Here is a 26,033-nt window from a genome sequence, read left to right as displayed (position 1 = left end):
CAGTCTAAGATTGTTTTTATTTTGGACAGTGTCCTCTTCTCCATCACCACTGTCAGAGAGTCCAGTTCCATGCCTACAACATGGCCTGCCTTCCTGATGATCTTATTGAGTCTGTTAGTGTCCTTCACCTTCAAGCCACTGCCCCAGCAGACGACAGCGTACAGGATGGCGCTGGCCACCACAGACTCATAGAACATCCACAGCATCGTTCGGCAGATGTTGAAGGACCTCAGCCATCTCAGAAAATAGAGACAGCTCTGGCCCTTTTTGTATACAGTGTCCACATTTTTGGACCAGTCCAGTTTATTATCCAAGTACACCCCCAGGTACAGTACTTATATTCCTCCACCACGTCCACACTGACCCCTTGGATGTTAACCAGTCCCCCCAGGATTTCGCGGGCCTTTTTTGTGATTGTTGCGGGCTAAAATGTCTGATGGTGCGGGGGGGGGTTTCCAAAAAATTGCAATGAAAGTTGCGGTATTTTTTAGGTTTTGGTTGCAATTACATTGCGGGAGGAAGTGAAAGTTGCGAGAAATTGTTGTGATTTTCTCTTTTTGTGATTAAAATTGAGTGATATGTTAAATATTAAGTTATTACTGAAAAACTATTGATTAAAAAAACAAAGATACTGAGAAATGGTCCTATAAACATCTTTACCATTATAAAAGATTACCAGGACTACAAAAATGCAGAAAAATAGGCTTTACTTATCCAAATGCACCTGTTGGTTCAAAAGTTAAAGTGCATAGAACCTCACAGCACAACATGAAGTTACCTTGAAATATAATATAAATGCCTCAGCTTTCATGTAAGAAAAAAAAAACTATTAATACTAGTACTGTGTGCAGGCAGTCTCTCCTGAAGACTAAATTAAACAATAATTATAAACTAATAAAATAAATGGCTCAGGCTTCATAGAAGAAAAAAAAAACAATTTGAACAGAATCTCACAGTATGGTGCTGAAGCTGCCTAAACAATGGAAAATAAAATACCATTTTGGCAAAAATGTTGGCATCCATTAATTTCTTGTATTATGTAAAAAAAATAATGTAAAGTGATATTGCTCTATGGCCTGTGCTAAACTCATACAGACTGTGCTTTCCAAGGCAGAAACAAAAGGCAGGATTACAGGAAATGGTTGTTTGAGTCACTGAACACGTGACTGCATGATGAAAACTAAAATGGCCAATTTCTTGTCTCATCTCATCTCATCATCTCTAGCCGCTTTATCCTTCTACAGGGTCGCAGGCAAGCAGGAGCCTATCCCAGCTGACTACGGGCGAAAGGCGGGGTACACCCTGGACAAGTCGCCAGGTCATCACAGGGCTGACACATAGACACAGACAACCATTCACACTCACATTCACACCTACGGTCAATTTAGAGTCACCAGTTAACCTAACCTGCATGTCTTTGGACTGTGGGGGAAACCGGAGCACCCGGAGGAAACCCACGCGGACACGGGGAGAACATGCAAACTCCACACAGAAAGGCCCTCGCCGGCCCCGGGGCTCGAACCCAGGACCTTCTTGCTGTGAGGCGACAGCGCTAACCACTACACCACCGTGCCGCTCCCAATTTCTTGTTTCAGGTTAAAATACATTAAAAGACATACTCTCCATGAAATATTTGCTTTTGGACCAAAAACATAAAAATAAACTTTAGGTCGGTATTGGGGGAATGAGATACTCAGCAGTCTCAAATACACATTGAAAATTCTCTTCCAAACCCCACAGTATGCAGGACCTGTATGTCCTTCCCATAAACACATGAGAAAGAGAAAACGTGTCCTAGCATGAATGGCATTACAGGCACTGTTCTGATAATAGTGGCTGACAGCAGAAGCTCCTAAACTCAAACATTTATTTAACTTGTTCTAAATCACAGGAAATCTTCTTCCATCTCCAGGGTAAGGCTCAGCTTTGAATTCTTATCGATGTTTATTTAAATCTATGGACTGTCTTTTCAATAGTTTAAACGATCAATGACTGTCCTTCAGTGTGTGTGGTTTTTTTTCCCCGACAGTAGAATGTGAATCCTACTGGAGGGAACTTTCTCTAAGAGCAGATAATTCATTTCTGAGTCAGAATTACTTTTAAAGAGGGAGAAATTCATCATTAAGGTTACAAACATCCACCTAATAGTGAATAAATATCAAGTATTCAAGAAGAAAAATCACCAGTAAACTCTGACTTGTGTATAAAAGCTGACATCTTCCTGATTCCTCCATGAATTATTCTTTACAGGGAAAAATACAGAGTCATGGATCCAGATGTGCACTGAAAGATGTATTTCTGTAGCCTCTTCTCTTTACTGTGTACCAAATAAAATAATCAGAAATTATTTAATTTAGTGACAGTGCAGGATTTTAGCTCGTGGCATTGTTTCATGAAAGCTAGTTGGATTTTGTTCATTCATTTTTCCCTTCCATTTGACGTCATGGCCAAACAGTGCTGGGGTGGGTTTCCTGACACTTTAGGGCTAAAAGAATGAGTTTAAAGATGCTCTTAAGCAACAAACTTTGTCTCTGTACTTGGTTTTTCCAAATGCACTTGTAGGAAGGACTCTTTGTAAGAGTTCTGCAACATGCGTGCTCATGAAAAGCATTCGTAATGTAGTTTCTAATCGCATTAGTAGTGGCTAAATCCAGTCGATGATGTCACATTTGTTTTTCACCAAAAACCAATGAAATATAAAATGCTTAAAACGTGAAAATATATTGTATCCAGTGGCGATCCTAGAGTGATTTACTCCCCGGGCGAAACCCCCTGCTGGCACCCCCCCCAGCCCAACCCGACAACCACCTCCCACCCACCACCTAAGAAAACACTAACTTCGTCCAAAACACACACGACCCCATACACAAACTCACAACAGCTATTTTCAAGAACAAATTTCCAGTTTTAATGACTAGTGCAATAAAAAATACAAAGATAAACAATAAAAGATAAACAATAAACAAAAAGACTCAATGACTTCGCATTACAGCTATCCACAGCTATTTAAGAAAGCACAACTGCACTACAGCACTACCCGATGGTCAAAATATTGCACAAGTCAGTCAGTTTTACCAACAGAGTGCACAATGAATTATCATAGAGTACCATTCACCATTATTATTAACAAGAAGACTTAAACCTCCATTAAAGTCGCACCATATAAATAACAAAAGAAGCTAAACAGTTAAACAATCACAATTACAGAATAACATGAAGTGACAAAAGATCTAAAAATACTATATATTAAAGTGGCAAAAATGGTAAAACACAGTCATGTATCATAAATAAATGAACTAACGACAGAGAAGAGGTAAATCCTATACATATTACTGTACACATAAGAAGAAATAACAAACACTATTGTGTATCATAAATAACAAGAAGTAACAAATGAAGAAGTTAACACTCTTTAAAGTGGCAAAAATGGCAAACCACTATAATTTGTCATAAATAACAAGACGTGCAAAAGAAGTAAGAGGAAAACAGTCTATATACATATATATACTCTCTCTCTCTCTCTCTCTCTCTCTCTATATATATATATATATATATATATATATATATATATATATATACAGTCTATATACATACATATATACTAACTTGTCGTAGCCCCATAATATGCACAATCCCGCCAGCGGAACGTTGTACTAGTCATCAAAAAGACTTTACTACCATAGTGCTACACTACTATGACCTTACACAGAGTCTTAAGTAATACATTACGACTTGATCATTGCCATTCTGGTAACAGCAAATTTATAACGGGCCGTGTCCGCGACATACAACACACGACGAGAAATGTTTAAACGACCATGTAAAGCTATGACCATGTTAGCAAGCATCAATAATATAAGGCTAATTAGGGCACTAATTCATGTCACTCACTGACATTGATTCATAAAGCATACCTTTTTCTTTTGCTCGTTTCTCCTCCTCTTCTTTCCTTTTCTTCCAGAATTGGGCACCTGATGGCTTTGACCTTTTCCTATCCATTAGATCTATCCCCCCGTCTTGTTTTTTTTCGGGGTTTTTTTGGGGGGACCTTTTTTTTGGGGGGGGACCATTTTTTTTTGCGCCCCCCCCGCGATGCCGCCTCGGGCGGCTGCCCGGTCGGACCGCCCCCAGGACCGCCCCTGATTGTATCATTATTACATATATAACCGTAGGTGGCACAGTGGTGTAGTAGTTAGCACTGTCACCTCACAGCAAGAAGGTTCTGGGTTTGAGCTCAGTGGCTGATGGGAGCCTTTCTGTGTGGAGTTTGCATGTTCTCCCCATGTCTGTGTAGGTTTCCTCTGGGTGTGCTGGTTTCCCCCAAAGATGTGCAGGTTAGGCTAATTGGTGGCTCTAAATTGACTGTAGGTGTGAATGTGAGTGTGAATGGTTGTTTGTCTCTGTGCATCAGCCCTGTGATGACCTGGTGACTTGTCCAGGGTGTACCCCACCTCTCGCCCACAGTCAGCTGGGATAGGCTCCAGCTTGTCTGCAACCCTATACAGGATAAGCAGTTATGGATAATGGATGGATGGACATATAATAAATAATTTAAACTATTTTTCCATTTTTGGACAATAATATTTTTTATTCCAAGTGTATTTGTTTAATTAAATGAACCAGCGTTCACATGAAAGAATGAGCAAATAATAAGCTAAATACTTCAGTAAAATGTTTTCCATGTGCCCGCTCATTTCTCTACCACCCAATCAAGAGCTTAATCAAGAGTGCAGAAGAAGCAAGGAAAAAGTGGTAGGACTTCTCCAGCCAATCAAAGTGGAGGGGAGCAGAAGTGAGGAGAGAGGGATAGGGTGACCAGTGGTGGCGTGTCCACTGTGGCTCCCATGACCCAAGTGGAAAAACGGGTCCTTGCAATACTGGGGAAAACAGCCACAGAGGGCAGACCTGGAGGCATCGATGTCTATGGGAAGGAGGAATCTAAACATCACCTGCCTCCCCCTCCCCAGACCACAGTGACTTCCCACCCACATGGCCCCACTGCCTCCTCATCCCCTGGACCCTCTCGGCTGCCAGTCTACAGGCAGTCAGAGTCCTGCTGGCCGAGAGCTGGATCAGTCAGTCCAGCTGAGAGCTGCTCAACACTGAGAAGGAGCCACTCCAGTTACTCCAAGACCTTCATGACCAAAGGGCGCAGCACCATCAGGAGCAGAAGGGCCTTAAACGGGCAAAACTAGACCTGCTGGTCAGAAAAATCAAATCAAATCAAATCAAGTTTATTTGTACAGCGCTTTTAACAATAAACATTGTCGCAAAGCAGCTTTACAGAATTTGAACAACTTAAAACATGAGCTAATTTTATCCCTAATCTATCCCCAATGAGCAAGCCTGTGGCGACGGTGGCAAGGAAAAACTCCCTCAGACGACATGAGGAAGAAACCTCGAGAGGAACCAGACTCAAAAGGGAACCCATCCTCATTTGGGCAACAACAGACAGCCTGACTATAATATTAACAGTTTTAACAGGTATAACCCTCAACTGTCCTCATGGGGCCGTCCTTCACAGGAGTGGGGTGATAAAACTCCGACCAGACACAGGGCACCAGGATGACAAGTGGAGTTTCAGAGTGGATTTGCTGGAGTGCAGCCATCGTTATTTCAACTGTTCTCCACAATGCCAAGTTGGCAATGTTTTGCCCTTATTGTTATAGTACAATGTTAGAGGCACAGAAATTTGTCTCATTTCTGACACTAAATGAGATAATCACTCACCTAATGAAGTTAAATTTGATTAAAATGTGGCAATATCAATGTGACATCATGATATCCATATGTAATTCCATAACGTAGAAGTACATTCATAATGTTCTGCATATATTTATTTCCTAATTAACTAATAGACTTGCAATATACCAGAAACATAATTGAATACAGGTAGCAGATTCAACAACAGTCTCTGCCTGTTGACTGTGAGAGTCCCTCAGAGGCGTATGCGCATTCTCTGTATTCGTCTGTGAGTGAGATCTTAAAGAGATTCTTTCTTGCGAAAGAGTGATCCAGGTCCATCATAACCAGAGTGAACTAAAGGACTAGTTTTGCACCAGTGGTGTTCTGGAAAACCATGTTAGCTTAACGATGGATCTTAAGAGGCAGTTAAAGAGGCTCTTGGTGTTAAAAGGCTTTTAGGAAACCCAACCCTGTATGCTTCTGTTTAATCTTCCCCTCTTTTCTAATATTCATTTCTGATTGACATGTTGTGGGATGAATAAGTGGCTTTTTAGAAGACTGAGCACAAACATCTTGCACTGGTTAATCTATAGTTAAAATGACACATTTACTCAATAAATAATTACAAATCTGTATTCTGCACAAATCCACACTGCAGTTTTAAGCAATTTTACTGTTGGTTTTGACCTAATTTATGTTTATTTAATGAAATGAAAAATGTTTATTCGATTAAATGAGTTGATTTTAGTGAAAGTATCTCCCAAATAAAACAAAGCATCAGGTAGAAAAACATTTGTTAAAGCAGCTTTACACCCAGTGATCTCACTCGTTCCACTGAGACTAAAGTCAGTCCACAGCAAAGTTCTCTCTGTGTGTGGAAGTTCATAAGCGCTGCTCTGACACTCATCTAAACTCCACCCAGAGGAGGATGGCGAACTGATGGAACAGATTCAGAGTTGATTGTGAGACGCATCGAAACACGTGGGATTTTAAATAAAAGGCATCTGATGTTTTTTTCAGGGCATAAAATCGCCACTATGACACTGAGCACTTGTTTGTATTTACATCAGTCTGTTTTCTGCATGAGCTAATTTCCTTATCGCTATGTGTAGTGGCTAAATGTCTCTTTTTAGCTTCTAAACATTTTCTTCTCAAGATTCATGCAAATAAGCACTCAGTCAGACGGAATGAACGAGTCTACTCGTGTTGAAGTTTGAACGACGGTAGAAAACAGTGTGTTAGCCCCGTCTTTACTGAAGTCTCACACATAAACAACACACAGCAGTTTTACATCCGGTAGATGCGCGAGCTCCAGAACGTCATTGCTCAGCGCGAGTTCCTATTGGCTATATATCTCAGAAAATTCTAAGCATTAAACTGAATGCAGATACTACAAAATGTGAATTATAAATTGCTAATGCAGTTGTAGAGTAATCATAAACATTCTAGATATGCAAATACCAAATATATTCAAATAATAACATGATTAAATATGAGCTTAAATTACTGAATAGAAAATGGCACCAATATTTCCGGCCCTTAATTGCTCATCATGGGGATGACAATTACACACTACACTTAAACTTCAGTCATTTTCTATAAATCCCCATCATTACTCTTACTAAAGTAACTTAAATCAACATAAGACTTAGATCAATCTATTTAGAAAACAATAAACTAAGTAATAAAGTCTTTCATTGTCCATGAGATTCTTCCATCTCCAGTAGGAGACACAACTTGTCTATGGGTCTCTCAAGGGTGTTGGTCTTCATTTTAACGAGGACCCGACGGACAAACCCTTGGGCGTCGGGAATTGTCTTCTCCACTTTTCCCATTAACCAGGACCCTCTTGGAGCTCTTTCATCCACGATGAGTACAATGTCTCCCTCTTTCACGTTTCTCTTTTTTTCCAGCCACTTCTGCCGTTCTTGTAGGAGGGGCAAGTATTCTCTTGACCAGAGCTTCCAAAAGATGTCAGAGATATACTGCACCTGCCTCCATCTTCGTTTGCAGTACAGATCCTCCTTCTGAAAGATTCCCGGAGGAAGTGCTGGCTTTCCCTTGAGCAGAAGAAGATGATTCGGCGTCAGTGGCTCGAGGTCATCGACATCATCCAATGACTTGGTAAGGGGTCTGCTCTTGATCACCGCTTCCACTTCACACATCACAGTGTGCAGACATTCGTCGTCGAGAGACTGGAGCTTCAGAATGCTAGTAAGTACCTTCCACACTGTTCTTATTTGACACTCCCAGATCTCGCCATGGTGCGAACCACCAGGCGGACTGAAGATCCAGGTAACTCCTCTTTGCAGCAGAGCTTCCGAGATCTGGGACTGGTTCCATTCTTTCATCGCTTTGCGGATCTCACGTTCTGCAGCTACCAGGTTCGTACCGTTATCGGATCTCATAACTTCCACTTGTCCTCGTCTCGCGATGAAACGCCTCACTGTGTTTATACAAGAGTCTGTGTCGAGTGAGTGTGCGATTTCAATGTGGACGGCTCTGACTGTAAGGCAAGTAAACAAAACTCCGTAACGCTTGACTCGAGCTCGTCCACGCTTTGCTTCAAAGGGGCCGAAATAGTCTACACCGACGTTGGTGAACAGTGGGTGTTCTGGCAGAAGGCGATCTGGTGGTAGATTTGCCATCTTCTGTTCACCAACAGCAGCTTGACCCCTTCGGCATTTCACGCACTTTGAAAGCACACTTCTCACCGCTGCATTCCCTTTGCATATCCAGACCCTTTGTCTTAGCCGAGCGAGGGTGTGGTTCCCCCCTCCATGTCCGATTTCCTCATGCGCGTTTCTGATGATCAGAGTTGTGATATGCTGATCCTTGGCCAGGATAGCCAGATGCCTGGTGTGCTCTGGCAAGGCTGCTTGGTGCAGTCTTCCACCAACATGGAGAACACCATCTTGGAGAAAGGGATCCAATTTCACAATAGAATACTTCTCTTGATCTTTTCACCCTTTTGCAGCACGCAAAGCTCCTCATGGAAGGTTTGACTTTGGCTGAACTGGATGATAGCAGTTTCTGCTCTTCTGATGTCCTTGACAGTCAGATGGGTTCCTTTCAGGGTAGAGCTCCACTTCTGCATGTGGTTCTCAACATTCTCGTTCTTTACATCTTGACCGTTGGCAGACTGGGCCTGAGACTCAAAGACCTTCTTTCTCTCGCACAGATTTCTAAGCAGCTCCTTCAGCCTCAACATCCAGGCGACGGCCTTCCTCAGGTTGTGCCAGTTGGAGTAGTGATGAATCAGCGTGAAGAGGGGATCTGTGCTCGAGTCGATAGCCTTGATGACATTTGTGCTGGTCATACGCTTCACCTCAGCATCGTCTTCACTTATCTCTCTTGAGAACTCTGAGAGGACCGGCCAATGAGACTCATCCTTGCCAAGGAAATCAGGACCTTCAATCCAACTCTGACACTTCATGAAGTGCTCTGCCTTCATTCCTCGTGACGCGTGGTCAGCTGGATTAGAGGATGTTCTGACATATCTCCACTGTGCTGGCCTCGTGTTCTCTCTGATTGTCGACACTCTATTCGCAACAAAGGTTTTAAAGCGAGCGCCATTGTTGTCAATATATCGGAGGATAGTGGTGCTATCTGTCCATAGCACAGACTCTCTGAGGTCCATCCGAAGTTCTCGCTTCATGAGCCTGTCTATTTTCACCGCAATGGTAGCTGCTGTTAGCTCAAGGCGTGGCACAGTGATTGGCTTGAGCGGTGTGACTCTGGACTTTCCTAGCAGAAATGAGCAATGGACTTGACCGTGGCTGTTCTTGATGCGGATGTAGCTGACGACGCCATAGCCCTTCTCGCTAGTGTCAGAGAAATGGTGCAGCTGTGCTGACACTACTGGACCAAATCCCTCAGGTTTGATGCACCTCCTGACAGAGAAGCTGGCGAACCGGCTCAGGTCAGACAGCCAGGCAAACCATCTGTTTGCTATATCCTCAGGAATCTCCTCATCCCAGGCAAGTTTCATTCGACAGAGATTCTGGATGATGGTCTTGGCAAGAATTATGAACGGCGACAGGAAACCAAGGGGGCCATAAATCTAGCCGACGACTGAGAGGATACCCCTTCTGGTGGCAGGCATGTTCTTCACAAGGATGCGGAACTTGAAGGAATCTGATTCTATGCACCAGTCCACTCCCAGCGCCCTCTCCATGGGTAGCTCATCCCTATCCAGATCTAGATTCTTGATCTCCTTCGCTTGTTCATGTTCGGGAAGTGATGACAATACTTCACAGCTGTTGCTAGACCATTTAGTCAAATGGAATCCTCCACTCGCACAGAGTGCAATGAGGTCTTTGGTCAACAAAGTAGCCTTCTTCTTGTCAGATGCCGAGACCAGACAGTCGTCTACATAGAAGTGCTCTAAGATTGTAGTTACTGCCTCAGGTGATGACCTGTCTTTCCCAACCCCTGCAGTCCACCGCAAAGCGTAGTTGGCACAGCTCGGGCTGGACTTGGCCCCGAACAAGTGGACAACCATCTTGTATTCACGCAAAGGCTGGTTCAGATCCCCTTCTGGCCACCAGAGGAATCGTAAAAGATCCGAATCTTCATCAGGGACTCTCACCTGATGGTACATTGCCTCTATGTCAGAGATGAGTGCGATGTGGTCATGGCAAAACCTCGTCAGAACTCCGGCCAGACTGTTAGTGAGGTCCGGCCCCTGTAACAACTCCTCATTTAGTGACTTTCCTTGGAACGAAGAGGCGCAATCAAAAATAACCCGCAACTTCCCCTTCTGCGGATGGATCATGCCATGGTGGGGAATATACCATACTCGGCCATCGTTGTGGTTGCGCTCGTCTGCAGGGACTTCCACGGCATAGCCTTTGGTCAGCAGGTCTGACATAAAGGTCTTGTAGTCACTGTGGAAGCTGGAGTTCTGGGCAAGTTTCTTTTTCAGACTCGATGCTCGTTGCTCAGCAACACACTTGTTGTTCGGCATCACTAAATCTTTGTTTCTAAGATGCATCCCGATGCAGTAGTGTCCATCGATTTTCTTGGTTGTCTCTGTTACACACTGCATGAATTGGATGTCTTCTCGTGACATTTCTGACTTTTCCTCGCAGGCTCGCTCTGGAAAGTCGTGATTGTATTGCTGCAACAGCATCCTGTCCACACTGCTGACTGACACTCTGTTGACTGAAGCACCTTGACTGTAGTGACTTGACTTGTGGTGAGCATCACCTTTCTTCAGAGGATCATTTACTACCCAACCAAGGGTGGTCTTTATGGCGTAAGGCCCATCGTCTTGGCTGTGGATTATCTTCCACAGCTCCATCACAGAGTGAGCGTTCATTCCAATGAGCATCTCTACGTCTGCGGCGATCTGTGGTAGCCGTACTTCTTTCCTTAGATACGGCCATCTTTCCAAGTCTTTCTCTACAGGAACATTGTCCTTCGTTACAGGTATGTCTGTGTGGGTGTAAACATCTGGCAGACTGATGTACTTGCTCTCGGTCAGACCGCACACCTCTAGGTCAGAGAGGACGAAGCAGGAAACAGGTTTCTCCTGGCCCATGGTACGAAGTAGAACTTGCGTCTTCTTACCGTTGATACCAAGCCGTCTCATCAATCGTTCGGAGCAAAACGTTGTGGAACTTCCTGAGTCCATAAACGCATACGCTTCTATGGTGTTGTTGCTTTTCTTAGATTTGATGCGCACCGGCACAATGGAAAGGATACAGTCACTGCCTCCGGCCCCGGTGACTGCTGAGAGTTCACTCTTGGATGACATTTGCTCTTGGGGCATTGAGTGTCCGCTGGTGGAGTCTTCACTTGACTTCTCAGGCTTGGCCGTTGCTTGGTTGCCATCTTCCTCTCTTTTCGTGTGAAGCAGACTTGGGTGTTTCTTACCGCAGATTTCACACGTGGCTTTCCTTTTGCAGTCTTTTCCCATGTGCCCCTGAGTAAGACACCCAAAACAAAGACCTTTTCCTTTAAGGAATTCTATTCTTTCTTTATTCGGCAGACCTTTGATTTTGTTGCATGCACTCAGAGCGTGTCCCTTGTTGCAGTACAGACATGGCTCTTGAAATGCGTTGCTTGTCTGCTTGGTCCTTCTTGAGTCTGAGGCATCTTCAGCTGGCGTGACACTCGTAGCTAGGCCAGTGGTTCTTTTCAGTCGACCCGTTGTAAGTTTAGTGTTTGACTTACTCTTTTCCTTAATTTCGGCAGGGTCTCTGACATCACCGAACAGTGGGTCTGACGCTATCTTAGCTTGCCTGTTGATATACGCCACAAGATCGGAGAAGTCTGCTCTTCTTCCTTCATTCTCTTGTATGTTGAATGCTACGACTCTCCATCTTTCATGAAGCCTGAAGGGCAACTTGTGGACAACTAGCCAAAGGTTGCTCGGGCTGTTCATCTCTTCTAGGTACTCCAAGTCCTTTATGACATTGTTGCACCCAGTGAGAAAGATAGAGAAGCTGTGAAGTGACTTAGCATCTTCTGCTTTGATTTGAGGCCATTTGACAGCCTTGTCAACGTAGGCCGCAGCTATTCTCTGCTCACTACCATAATGATAGGTCAAGAGCTTTCTTGCCTCCTTGTATCCTTGTTGTGCGCTCATGTGTTGGCAACTTCTCACCAGTTCTCTCGGTTCACCTGTGGTGAATTGTTCTAAATAATACAGACGATCTGCATCATTGTCTGTACGGCTGTGAATGATGTGCTCAAATGCCCTCAGGAATGGTAGGAACTCAAGAGGATCGCCACTGAATTCAGGGACCTTTCGTTGAGGTAAGTTGGCTAGCCTCTGCTGTGTGACTAACATCTCAGTGATATCCTTCTGTTTCAATATCACTTCACCAAGTTCAACTTGCCTTCCACTGGGATGTGTGCCTGCACCATCATCGTTTTCTTTCTTCACTTGCACATACGGCGTGTGCCTAGATGGACCATGAAATGCACTGTTATCTGGGATAACTCGAGGATAGCTGGTTAATTTTGGTTTGACATCTGGCCCATGACGTGGGATGGTTGCAGCTGTACGCATGTTCTTGTTGAGGTATGAATTCATCCCATCATCCATGTTCTCTATGTTATCATATTCTTCCATAACTTGTAACTTTGCTGTGGACTCTGCAATAGCAGTTTCAACATCTAGCGTCTCCATTTGAGTCTTCAACTGAATCTTCTTTGCCTTCAACTGCGCCGTGAGCTGTGCTTCCATTTCAGCCTCTTCCAACTGCAGTGCTGCTTTTTTCTCAAGTGCGGCTGCGCGCGCAAGTAAGGCTGCTCGATGAGCTTCCTCCTTTCTACGATGAGACGAAGCATGAGACGACGCGTTTGAGTGTCTACTACAAACACTTCATGCTGGGACTGAAACATATTTTTGTTGTACAATGGATGCACTGTCTTCCGGATGCACCTCTTCAATGGCAGACTTGCTGTTTTACTGCAATTATCCACTGCTCCATAGTGGTTAAAAAATTCTCATACTTTGTGAGATTAGGCTCACTCCAATACTGCTGGTCAGCTTTTCTTTCCTCTTCTGTCAACAATTCACTTACTGCATTGTTCACCTCAATAAACTCATTCAGTAATTTTGAGTATTCACGAAGATGATCATTTTCTACTACAAGTGCATTGGAATCATCATCCATTAGATTTTCTATTTCTTCTGCTTTGGAGACAAGGCGTGCTAAAACACGTTTTCTATGTGTCATTTGTCTGCTTTGGAGACAAGGCGTGCTAAAACACATTTTCTATGTGTCATTTGCTTATCAAGCTTTTCCTCTAAAGCCTTTTGACTCAACTTGATCTTTCTTTTAGAAGTGACTAGCTCGACATTGCCCTCCATCTTGTCCTCATCCACAGACATTTCGAATGGCTCTTTATGTTAGATAAGTCACTTATAACAGCAAACTCTTGCAAGCCTCTGAAATCCAATGAACTGTCCTTTAATCTCAAAACATGTAGTTTTCCGAAGTAAGATTTAAGGGCTGTGTTTCCAGAGGCAAACTCGAGCTTCTTTTCAGCTGAAATAACTTGCTAACAACAGCACATTTCCCAAACCGTCATGTATGGCTACTTAGCTGGCAGCTTAGCACCTCTTGAAACATTAATATAATGACTCAGTCACGTTACTTGGCTTCGGTGATTACAGTGACAAAATCATCCCAATTTCGCCATTACTTGCGAGATCTCAAGCATTACTTATTTGTTCAATCAAATTGGACATTTGTGTACTCATCCAACATCACTGAAGTGGTCTGGAAATCCGAAGGTGTGCACCGCGCTCTGTCCTTCTCAAGCTAGCTTGCTTCCTTCATGACCGCATGACCAACGCATGCAAAATTTTCCTCGGATTCCCTCAGGTCTTCTCTTGCCCTCGGCAACTGTTTTCTACTTAATGTAGTGGCTAAATGTCTCTTTTTAGCTTCTAAACATTTTCTTCTCAAGATTCATGCAAATAACCACTCAGTCAGACGGAATGAATGAGTCTACTTGTGTTGAAGTTTGAACAACTGTAGAAAACAGTGTGTTCACCCCGTTTTTACTGAAGTCTCACACATAAACAAAACACAGCAGTTTTACATCCGGTAGATGCGTGAGCTCCAGAACGTCATTGCTCAGCGCGAGTTCCTATTGGCTATATATCTCAGAAAATTCTAAGCATTAAACTGAATGCAGATACTACAAAATGTGAATTATAAATTGCTAATGCAGTTGTAGAGTAATCATAAACATTCTAGATATGCAAATACCAAATATATTCAAATAATAACATGACTAAATATGAGCTTAAATTACTGAATAGAAAATGGCACCAATACTATGATCTAAGAAGAATGTTGTAACTTTCTTTAATCACAGGCCTATTGCTTAAGGATCTTCATCAGATAATCTGACATGGAGAACACACACTCTCACACAGTCTGCTGTAGATTTCAGAGCAGAGTTTATTGGGATCTTGTACGGTGTGATGAGGAATAATTTTATAAGAGCGCTGAAATCACTGGGTTTGGGTGAACATGCTCTGAAATTAAATCATGACTCATGTAGTAAATGTGTAATATCACTACAACTGTGTGTGAAATCAGGCAGATGTAATGGGTCCGTGTATCATCCGATCATTCAAGTATTCCATTCAATCTGGAAAACGAAAAACAAAAAAACCACTCAATATTTCGTTTTCCTGTTTTTCTGTATGACAAAAAAATGAGGGATTGGTGTTTGTTTTCCTTTTTCCAACTCAAAACAGAACAAATAATAAACAGGGAAACCAAAACGAAATAATAACTCTAATTTACAATTATTGATTTTCTCTATTCCCCACGCTACATTAGCCTTCCCATGATCCTCAGCGACAGTCCATCATCATCTCTGCGTCTATGAAACAGAAAAATTGCATGTGCATGTATATATCAAGTAATTTATTCATACATCCTATTCATTTAATATATTAAGCTGTTAATGTTAAGCTGATGATCTCTTAATTATTATTATTATCTCAATATAATAGTAATCTGTACTCGGGATGGGGGGGATGCCATCCTCCCGGAATAAAAAATGGTCAAAATCATCCCCCCTCTAAAACGGGCATCCCCCCTCCCTTCCCTTGAGCAATTTTATCAATAAATGTGGCCATTACTTCTATTTAACATTGGAATTAGAAATGCCATTCCACGCAGCTTTGCCGAAACTGAGCATACAGTAAGCTCCCGCGAGAGAGGTGGCGCGCAAGCGAAGCGTTTGAGGAGGTGACATTCAGTTGGGGTTCCGATATTTTTGATTTCATTCGGCGTCAGTGACAGCAGCGGATTGCAGCATCATGGCCAAGCGGAGTGGACAGCAAGACCTAAGCAGGTTCGGATTTAAGATTGCAAAAAAAAAAAAACATTTCAGGAGGTAAGTCAAGAGTTACGAATATCAGTCACACTTTCTGTGAGCCCACTATCATGCTGTAAAGTTCCCGATATGGAGCCTAATTTGTGGGCGGCGGATAACAACACAGCTATCATAATGAATGTTAGTTTGGAGTCTAGCCAGCTGCTCAGCCTTACATGTTGTCAGTGGTGTAGTGGAGATTTTTAAAGTGGGGGTACGCGATTCGTGACATCATCGATTTGATATCATGTCAGAAGCGGTAGCCTTTGTTTGGTCGCCTATGTTTGGTCTGAATGATTTGTATAAATGTTACGTTCTTTTAACAACACAAGAGGGCACAAGAAGACACTTTTTTCCAGACATTTTTATGTGTGCAATTTTCATTCGTGTTTGTCAGTACAGCCCAACTGTTATGGCGAAAAGCCGCGGTTTATTTTGTCTCCAATAAATATGCCGAAATGGCTAAAAAGGAACAAATTCGCCTTCTCCTTCCGAATGCATCGTCGTAGACAGCACCACTCTGCTGCTGGAACTCAACATAAACCTTGCATAGGTTTAACATGGACTATCAGGCGTGAAGCCAAAATATTGGAAATTATGATACACAAACACCTTTGTTCATGTTCGATTCATGTTCATTTGAGCCGAGCTGCATTCGGAATTCGATATTTTTACTAACCTACTTACTGCCATGGCAACAGCTACAGCATGTGTCCAGAAGTTCAAAAAAAGTCACGTCACTCACTCACATCGCATACAAACCAGCAATGGGCTGAAATTTATTATAAAAGGCACCAATCGAATAAATCAAGCATTTAGTCTGGCGCGATTGAGGCACCTGCGTATACAAAATACATGACATGCAGCCATTGGGTTAAGCCCTACCATGCACTCCTTCTTAAAGACTTGAGTAGCCTATTTCTTTAAATTTATTGTCATTTCACATTTTTGGATGTACAACAAAACACTAAACAGGAAGGCCACAAAGATTATGAATTTCAAATCATATATATAATACAGGGCGGCACGGTGGTGTAGTGGTTAGCGCTGTCGCCTCACAGCAAGAAGGTCCTGGGTTCGAGCCCCGGGGCCGGCGAGGGCCTTTCTGTGCGGAGTTTGCATGTTCTCCCCGTGTCCGCGTGGGTTTCCTCCGGGTGCTCCGGTTTCCCCCACAGTCCAAAGACATGCAGGTTAGGTTAACTGGTGACTCTAAATTGACCGTAGGTGTGAATGGTTGTCTGTGTCTATGTGTCAGCCCTGTGATGACCTGGCGACTTGTCCAGGGTGTACCCCGCCTTTCGCCCATAGTCAGCTGGGATAGGCTCCAGCTTGCCTGCGACCCTGTAGAAGGATAAAGTGGCTAGAGATAATGAGATGAGATGAGATATATAATACAGTATGTGGTGAAATTATCCGTGTAAGGATGAGCAGGCAGGCGATTATATCAGTTCTGTTGCCCTCTCGGTGCTGCTACCATGAATGCCCGGAAATCACACACACGCGCGCGCACACAGAGAGAGAGAGAGAGACCCTACTGTTATTATTAGGCTATTCAAAATCATAGGCCTATACTGAGCAAAAATCGCATTAGAACTTCAAAGATCATGAAGCATTAAACCGACAGATGGCGGAGTCAACCGTTTACATAATTCTAATATCTCGGCTGCGTTTAGAATGCATTCTACTTTGCGTCGCTACGTTTTACGTAACGCTCGATTGGGTGGGGGCATTGATGATGAGCACAAAGGCACGTGTCACTTACTGTAGAGCGGATAAACTCAGGCCATTGAATGAGAGGTTTGTTTTTTTTTTTTTAATCTCACCTCTGGAGAAGAGGGCGGCACGGTGGTGTAGTGGTTAGCGCTGTCGCCTCACAGCAAGAAGGTCCTGGGTTCGAGCCCTGGGGCCGGCGAGGGCCTTTCTGTGTGGAGTTTGCATGTTCTCCCCGTGTCCACGTGGGTTTCCTCCGGGTGCTCCGGTTTCCCCCACAGTCCAAAGACATGCAGGTTAGGTTAACTGGTGACTCTAAATTGAGCGTAGGTGTGAATGTGAGTGTGAATGGTTGTCTGTGTCTATGTGTCAGCCCTGTGATGACCTGGCGACTTGTCCAGGGTGTACCCCGCCTTTCGCCCGTAGTCAGCTGGGATAGGCTCCAGCTTGCCTGCGACCCTGTAGAACAGGATAAAGCGGCTAGAGATAATGAGATGAGATGAGATGAGATGAGACCTCGGGAGAAGTGGGTGGATGGCGTACCCCTGCGTACCATGCCCACTACACCCCTGCATGTTGTGACCGGCTCTCTAATGAGGCAATGAAGCCTTCAAAACTGTTAGTGTCGTTAATTTTAGCCTTCCTGACTTGAATAACACTTTTTGTTGCCTGAAGAATAACAAACGAACGTCCAGGCTGATTAAATTAATGGCCTTGTACAAGAAATCAAAGCTAACATGAACCTGAGTAAGCTATCGATAGCTGGCTAGACTCCAAACTAACATTCATTATGATAGCTGTGTTGTTATCCGCCGCCCACAAATTAGGCTCCATATCGGGAACTTTACAGCATGATAGTGGGCTCACAGAAAGTGTGACTGATATTCGTAACTCTTGACTTACCTCCTGAAATGTTTTTTTCTTGCGATCTTAAAGCCGAACTTGCTTAGGTCTTGCTGTCCACTCCGCTTGGCCATGATGCTGCAATCCGCTGCTGTCACTGACGCCGAATGAAATAAAAAATAACGGAACCCCAACTGAATGTCACCTCCTCAAATGCTTCACTTGCACGTGCCCTCTCTCGCGGGAGCTTACTGTATGCTCAGTTTCAGCAGAGCTGCGTGGAATGGCATTTCTAATTCCAATGTTAAATAGAAGTAATGGCCACATTTATTGATAAAATTGCTCAAGGGAAGGGAGGGGGGATGCCTGTTTTAGAGGGGGGATGATTTTGACCATTTTTTATTCCGGGAGGATGGCATCCCCCCCATCCCCCCTCAACTCGAGTACAGATTACTATTATATTGAGATAATAATAATAATTAAGAGATCATCAGCTTAACATTAACAGCTTAATATATTAAATGAATAGGATGTATGAATAAATTACTTGATATATACATGCACATGCAATTTTTCTGTTTCATAGACGCAGAGATGATGATGGACTGTCGCTGAGGATCATGGGAAGGCTAATGTAGCGTGGGGAATAGAGAAAATCAATAATCGTAAATTATAGTTATTATTTCGTTTTGGTTTCCCTGTTTATTATTTGTTCTGTTTTGAGTTGGAAAAAGGAAAACAAACACCAATCCCTCATTTTTTTGTCATACAGAAAAACAGGAAAACGAAATATTGAGTGGTTTTTTTGTTTTTCGTTTTCTAGATTGAATGGAATACTTGAATGATCGGATGATACACGGACCGTAATGACACTTTTATTTATAACCTGCTTTTGTTTGTTTGTTTGTTTGTTTCAGGAAATCTGTAAACACTCCAAGAGTCTTACAGGCATCATGACTCTCCTTTATATTTCCATCTTATGTTTCGCTGCCTGTGTGGGTGAGTGAGCAGGACCTATAGGACCAACAGCACATCATTTCTGAATATTAAATTAAAAAAATGTTACAAATAATGTAGATTGTAATGTTTCCCTCCACAGGCTCCATCAGTGCAGGTGATCACGTTACTGTATCAGCTAAAGTGGGTTCCACAGTCTCCCTGCCATGTAAACTGAAGAATGCGTTCACAGAAACATCACTGATTCGGTGGCACGTCGATAATGTGCTTGTGTTTGAGCGAAGCAGTAACGGTACAGCAGAAGGTTCAGGATATGAGGGACGTGTGGATGTTCCTAAGGATGAGCTGCTTAAAGGAAACTGCTCTCTGGTGTTGAAGAACGTCAGAATCACTGATGACAATTTCTACAAATCTTTTGTGGTGGAACATGTGGACAAAAATGACAGATCCTCAGCAAAAGAACTCAGCAGTGTTCAACTCTCAATTTGTAAGTAAATTCCGCAGTGTAAAATATTAACTAATTACAGAAGTCACAGCGAATCAGATCACAGAGCTGGAAATAAGGAACAGCAGCACCATCTACTGCAGGGACGCATTAATACATTATTTAGAATGAACAGATGATGTGTTAGAAAAACACACAAACACAGACATCAGTAAGAGGTGCAGGGTTTTATTTTTGAGAACGCTTGTCAGAAAGGTTCAGAGGGATCTGGCTGAGATTAGAGGTGAGCATCAGGACTGAGATCCTGCAGGACACAACAATTTAAACTCCTGAGCGAGAGGTTTTTACTTTCATGTGGGCGGAGCAAGCGGTCGATCAAAGACACAAAGCCTGTTGGAGCCATAAAGAGGTTTTATCAGGAGTTGAGGAAGATGCTGTAGTTCCACTCCAGATTTCTGTTTTTTTTTTTATCTTAATTATTGTTTTTGTCACAATAAAAAAAAAAAACTATTTGCACCTTTAAAGTGGTAGGCATGTTGTGTAAATCAAATGGTTCTAACCCCCGAAAATCCATTTTAATTCCAGCTTGTAATGCAACAAAATAGGACAAAGACCAAGGGGAATGAATACTTTTGCAAGACACCATATCTAAAGACATTCTTTACTGTAAAACTGCTTTGCTGTATATTCAAAAAATTAACATCTAAAATTCTATTGAGTTAATCCACAACATTACTACTGCATTATACTATGACTCTTGTATTATCCTACTGCATTACAGTACTACATTATACAACTACATTATTTTACTGTGTTATATTACTGCATTATACTACATTATACTCACATCTTTCATTTTGCATGAAAAAGAAGAATCATGAAAAATTCCTCAGGTTATATTTGTTGCCTTTATATCTTATGGTTCAGCAGCTGTGTGTTTGAGCATTTAGTTTCATTAAACAAATAAAAGCACAATGTTCCTCACATCAGATAATTTCCTAAAAGGTTTTCTCATCTCTACAGACATGCAGCTCATATCAGCTCGAGTGGGTTCCACAGCTGTCCTGCCATGTGAATGGAGAGATCTGTCCATCCAAACACCTTATGTTGAGTGGTATATCGATTCTGAGGTGTTGTTTGAGCGAATGGGTAAAGAGTCATTTTCAGGTGAAGGATATGAGGGTCGTGTGGACGTTCCTGAGGACGAGCTGCGTAAAGGAAACTGTTCTCTGGTGCTGAGGAACGTCAGTGTTACTGATGAAGCCATCTACAGAAGCTTCATGCTTGTGGAACACAAAAAGAAATCTGTTTTGATCCAGAAAGTTAAACTCTCAGTCTCTGGTAAGTGGATTAGTCTCAGATGATCCTGAGTATGACATACATCAGGACACAAAGTTTAAAGCTCATAGGCAACGGTTTTAATTTTATGCACATTTGAAACTTTATATGTTACAAAACCCTCTGTAATTCTCTTCTGGTCCCAAGAAGTATTGTTAATAAGTAATAATTAAAATCAGTTAGTGTGGATCGTGGCGAATTTCTGTTCGGCTATTTTTGTGACAACTCGGCGCGTGACGTCATTGAAGCCAAACAAACCGCTTGAGTTGAGTCCACTTCCGGTTACTGACATTGCTGTCCGGCTTGAGTGCAGACGTGCGTTCAGGAATTTCCAAAGAAAACCCCCATGCCTTACTGTTGTGCAGTGAACTGTAACATCGGGACCGGTTCAGGAAGAAGTTTTTACCTTTTTCCGAGAGAGGAGGAGAGAGTGGGTTGGCTTTTTCCAAAAAAGGAGAAGAGGCGGAGCGAGAGGGTTGTTTTTTTCCGAAAGAGGAGACGAGGCGGAGAGAGTGGATTGTGTGTGTGAAGCCAGAAGGTTGTTTTTTTCCGGAAGAGGCGGAGAGAGTGGATTGTGCGCATGAAAACAAAATCAAGCAGTCAAAGAAGAAACAGAGCAGCAGCGCTCAAGCAAAAAGGAGAAGATTGGAGGGAAACATTTTTACCTTTGCTTGCAATTGACAAGTCAAGAATCCTGAGGGATCCTGTACAATCATTGTGGAAATGAGACAAAGGTATATTTCCTCGCTTAGAGTCGGCTATAAATAGTATAATGCCACGGATGGCAGGCTAATGTCAGACCCTCCAGGATTTCGCAATGTTGCGATTTGCAACATCAATGCAAATTCAACCAATCCCCGCAAATTCAGGGCGGTGTTGCAATTATATCCAATCACCGCAACTTTCCCGCAAATTTGACCAATCGTTGGTGTCGTCTTGAGGTGACGTTGACAAACTACCTTCCGCCTAACTTCCGTGCATACGTTCAAGAGAAGCAACATGTGCGAGTCAGTGTTTATATAGGCTTAAATTCTGTTACTGAAAGTGTGTTATGTTTACAGTGAAGGACTGTGTGCACTTTACATTATTTTTTTTACTTAATACAAGAAATTAATGGATGCCAACATTTTTGCCAAAATGGTATTTTATTTTCCATTGTTTAGGGAGCTTCAGCATCATACTGTGAGAGTCTGTTCAAATTGTTTTTTTTTCTTCTATGAAGCCTGAGCCATTTATTTTATTAGTTTATAATTATTGCTTAATTTAGTCTTCAGGAGAGACTGCCTGCACACAGTACTAGTATTAATAGTTTTTTTCTTACATGAAAGCTGAGGCATTTATATTATATTTTAAGGTAACTTCATGTTGTGCTGTGAGGTTCTATGCACTTTAACTTTTGAACCAACAGGTGCATTTGGATAAGTAAAGCCTATTTTTCAGCATTTTTGTAGTCCTGGTAATCTTTTATATTGGTAAAGTTGTTTATAGGACCATTTCTCAGTGTCTTTGTTTTTTTAATCAATAGTTTTTCAGTAATAACTTAATATTTAACATATCACTCAATTTTAATCACAAAAAGAGAAAATAGCAACAATTTCTCGCAACTTTCACTTCCTCCCGCAATGTAATCGCAACAAAAACCTAAAAAACACCGCAACTTTCATTGCAATTTTTTGGAAAACCCCCCGCAACATCAGACATTTTAGCCCGCAACAATCACAAAAAAGGCCCGCGAAATCCTGGGGGGACTGTAATGTGGCCTACCGGCGCACTATCCAGTAATAGTTCCCTATATCCACTAGGGAGGGCGGTTTAATTATTCTTCAAAAGGGCTCTTATTTAGTATTACGACGAAAGTAGGAATTTATCATAACTACCAGGATAAATCGTTTGGGCGTGAGTCTTGTTGAGGTCCGGGGTCACCGCAATCAGAGTCGGCCGAGTCACTGTCCGATTCCGAGGCCGCATGGTCAAACCAGTGAGGCACATTCACCGATTGTTTCGCAACGGCCATAGGTTCATACATATATGGTTTCACCTCTCGATATTCAATTTGGAGAGTTCCTGCTTCAAAATCCCTATCGCTTTCAGACATTTTACACAACCTCTCACGACCAAAGTTCGTACACGTGTGCTCGGTTTGCAGGTAAACACAGAGCTGCTCCCAGTCTGTTTGGCTTAAATGACGTCACGACGATGCCTCCTGGCGGTGAAAGTGCGCATAAGTGAGATGTAAACAAACCTTCGGAAATTGGGCAAAGCAGTATATTTTAACCGTTTTATTCAATTTTAGGGTGCAAATTAGACACCAGGAAGATTGAATTCACTTTTTGGGTCGTTCTTCTAGACAATTTGATATTCTATGTGTTTCACCTCCGACCGTTGCCTATGACCTTTAAAATGCCTGGAAAGGTCCTAAGTTTGAACACTTGAACAGTATATTTAATGTTGATGTCAGTGTTTTTCAGTCCTGGTTGAGACTGCACTACACAAGTTATTTATTATATTGTGTTACTTGTGTAGGTGGTGTAGTGGTTAGCACTGTCGCCTCACAGCAAGAAGGTCCTGGGTTCGAGCCCAGTGGCCGGCAAGGGTCTTTCTGTGTGGAGTTTGCATATTCTCCCCATGTCTGTGTGGGTTTCCCCCACAGTACAAAGACATACAGGTTAAGTTAATTGGTGGCTCTAAATTGACCATAGGTGTGAATGGCTGTTTGTCTCTGTATCAGCCCTGTGATGACCTGATGACTTGTCCAGAGTGTACCCCGCCTCTCGCCCACAGTCAGCTGAGATAGGCCCAGCTTGCCTGTGACCCTGTAGAACGGGATAAGTTGCTACAGATAATGGATGGATGTTATTTGTGTCACACAAAGGATTTTTTTAACTTTTGAAGTGTAGCGTGATGTCAGTTCAGTTCTCATCTAAAAGCCACATGAGCTGATTAAGTATTAAAATGGTTCTTAATCCGATCACTCTATTATAAATTTGAGATATATTAGGGATGTCCTGATATGATTCGAAGGGTTTTGTGATGTTTTGGTATCAAAGTTGATCCAGTCACATGCAGATGGATTGAGATGGGGTTTTTGTTTGTTTGTTTGTTTGTTTGTTTAAGTCCAATCTATATCTGTTATTTCCAACCGCAAATCAGAAAAAGTTGGGACAGTATGTTGAAATTGAAGTTAAAAATGAAAATGATTTGTAAATAATATTTGATCTGTATTGCACTCAAAACAACACAACAGCACATTATTTGATGTTTTGCCTCGTGATTTTTATTTCCAAAATAAACACTTTTCTTACATTAATAGCATTTAGCAGGTGCACTTATCCAGAGCAACATACAATATGCCCAGGGAGCAGTTGGGGGTTCTGTGCCTTGCTCACAGACACTTTATCCATTCCTGCTGGCCCAGGGAATTGAACCAGCAACCTTTTGGTCCCAAAGTTGCTTCTTTAACCATTGGGCCATGGCTTCTTATAACACAACTCAAAGAAAGTTGGACAGTAAAGGATTTACCACTTTATAATGTTTCTGTTCCTTCTCACAACACTTAAAGAATGTTTATGGACAGAAGATACCAAGTGATGAAGTGTTTCAGGTGTTATTTTTGTCCCGTTCTTCCTGCAAACAGGTCTTAAGGTGTGCAACAGTACAGAGTTGTCATTGTCATATTTTTAATTTCTAAATTTTCCACACATTCTCTACTGGGGACAGAGGGGACAGGCACTTTTCTTCCACAGCCAGGCCTTTGTAATGTGTGCAGAATGTGGTTTTGCATTGTCTCATTGAAATCTCCCTGGAAAAGATGTCGTCTTGAAGGCAGCATATGTTGCTCCAAAATCTCAGTGTACTTTTCTGCATTAATGCTCCATCACAGAGGTGTAAGTTACCTTTACCAAGGGCACTGACACAACCCCATACCATGACACACCCTGGCTTTTGAACTTGTTCCTGGTAACAGTCTGGATGGTCCTTGTAGTCTTCAGAGCACACGGCGTCCATTTTTTCAGAAAAGACCTGGAATACTGATTCATCTGACCACAATACATATTTCCACTGTGTGATGGTCCATCCCAGATGCCTCCGAGCCCAGAGAAGTTGACGGCGCTTCTGGACACAGTTAACATAAGGCTTCCTTTTTTCACAGTAAAGTTTTCACTGGTGTTTGTGGATGTAACTCCGTAGTGTAGCTTGATAACGGTTTACCAGAGTAATCCTGAGACAATGTGGTTCTATCAGCTACAGATGAATGATGGTTCTTGATGCAGTGCCGTCTGAGGGATTGGAGATCACAGGTGCTCAGATTAGACTTGAGCCCTTGCCCTTTATTTACTGAAATTCCTCCAGGTTCCTTGAATGGTTTAATGATCTTATGATGATAGAGGGTGAAATATCCAAATCCCTTCCTATCTTTCTTTGAGAAACATTGGTTTTAAACACTTCAATAATTTTCTCATGCATTTGTTGACAAACTGGAGATCTTAAGCACATATTTGCTCCTCAAAGACTAGGCCTTTCCTGGATACTGATTTTGTACCAAATCATGATTACAGTCACCTGTTTCACATCACATCATTATTTATTTGTTTTACCTCATTACTAGCTCTAAATTGCCCCCATCCCAACTTTTTTGGAATGTGTCGCAGGTCTGAAATGCAGGAATGGATGTATATTAACAAATGAAATGAAGTTGACCAACAAAACATGAAATATCTTGGGTTCATTCTGTCTGCAATGGAAAATAAGTCAAAGTCAATTTAGAATTCACTGTTTTCTTTTTCTGTCCCAATCATTAGTCTGTGCTGCCAACGATCATCATGCCTAGGCTCCCGCCTTTGCCTTCCACTCAGCTCACAATACACCCGACCCCGGTGCCTATTCTTGCGGCTGGTGAGCCCACATGGTGGCAGTTACATGTAATTTCTTTGGGCTATGCCCAGCCAGGCCCCTGGGCCAAGGCCCGGCCACCAGATGCTCACTGGTGAGCTCCCCTCCCAGGTCTGACTCCAGGAGGAGGCCCCAGTTTCCTACTCCCAGGCGAGGTGCTGCAGCTGCCATTTCATCAGGGTCATGAATTGCTCTTAGTCTGGCCCCTCCCCTGGAACTAATTTGCCTTGGGAGACCCTACCAGGGGCTAACACCCCCAACAACACATCTCCCAGGATCACCGGGACACCCAAACCCCTCCACCTTA

The 26,033-nt window shown here is 42.6% G+C and overlaps 1 protein-coding gene across 2 annotated transcripts in view; it reads left to right on the top strand.

Moving 5' to 3' along the window:
* Positions 1 to 1,778: 1,778 nt before the first annotated feature.
* Positions 1,779 to 26,033, top strand: part of LOC132882148 (butyrophilin subfamily 1 member A1-like) — a 35,639-nt gene continuing 11,384 nt past the window's right edge. The window contains exons 1-5 of one of the 2 annotated variants that reach the window (XM_060915418.1): positions 1,779 to 1,913; positions 7,599 to 7,809; positions 19,014 to 19,095; positions 19,196 to 19,540; positions 20,522 to 20,839. In XM_060915418.1, coding sequence (XP_060771401.1) covers positions 19,050 to 19,095; positions 19,196 to 19,540; positions 20,522 to 20,839 — 709 coding nt within the window. In that variant the 5' untranslated portion in view covers positions 1,779 to 1,913; positions 7,599 to 7,809; positions 19,014 to 19,049. The remainder of the gene's footprint in view (positions 1,914 to 7,598; positions 7,810 to 19,013; positions 19,096 to 19,195; positions 19,541 to 20,521; positions 20,840 to 26,033) is intronic. The other variant, XM_060915417.1, reaches the window with a different exon arrangement.

The sequence above is a fragment of the Neoarius graeffei genome, chromosome 2 (assembly GCF_027579695.1).
Source record: "Neoarius graeffei isolate fNeoGra1 chromosome 2, fNeoGra1.pri, whole genome shotgun sequence".
NCBI lineage: Eukaryota > Metazoa > Chordata > Actinopteri > Siluriformes > Ariidae > Neoarius > Neoarius graeffei.
The sequence above is the reverse complement of the archived record's forward strand: the minus strand, read 5'-3'. Positions and strand labels throughout refer to the sequence as shown.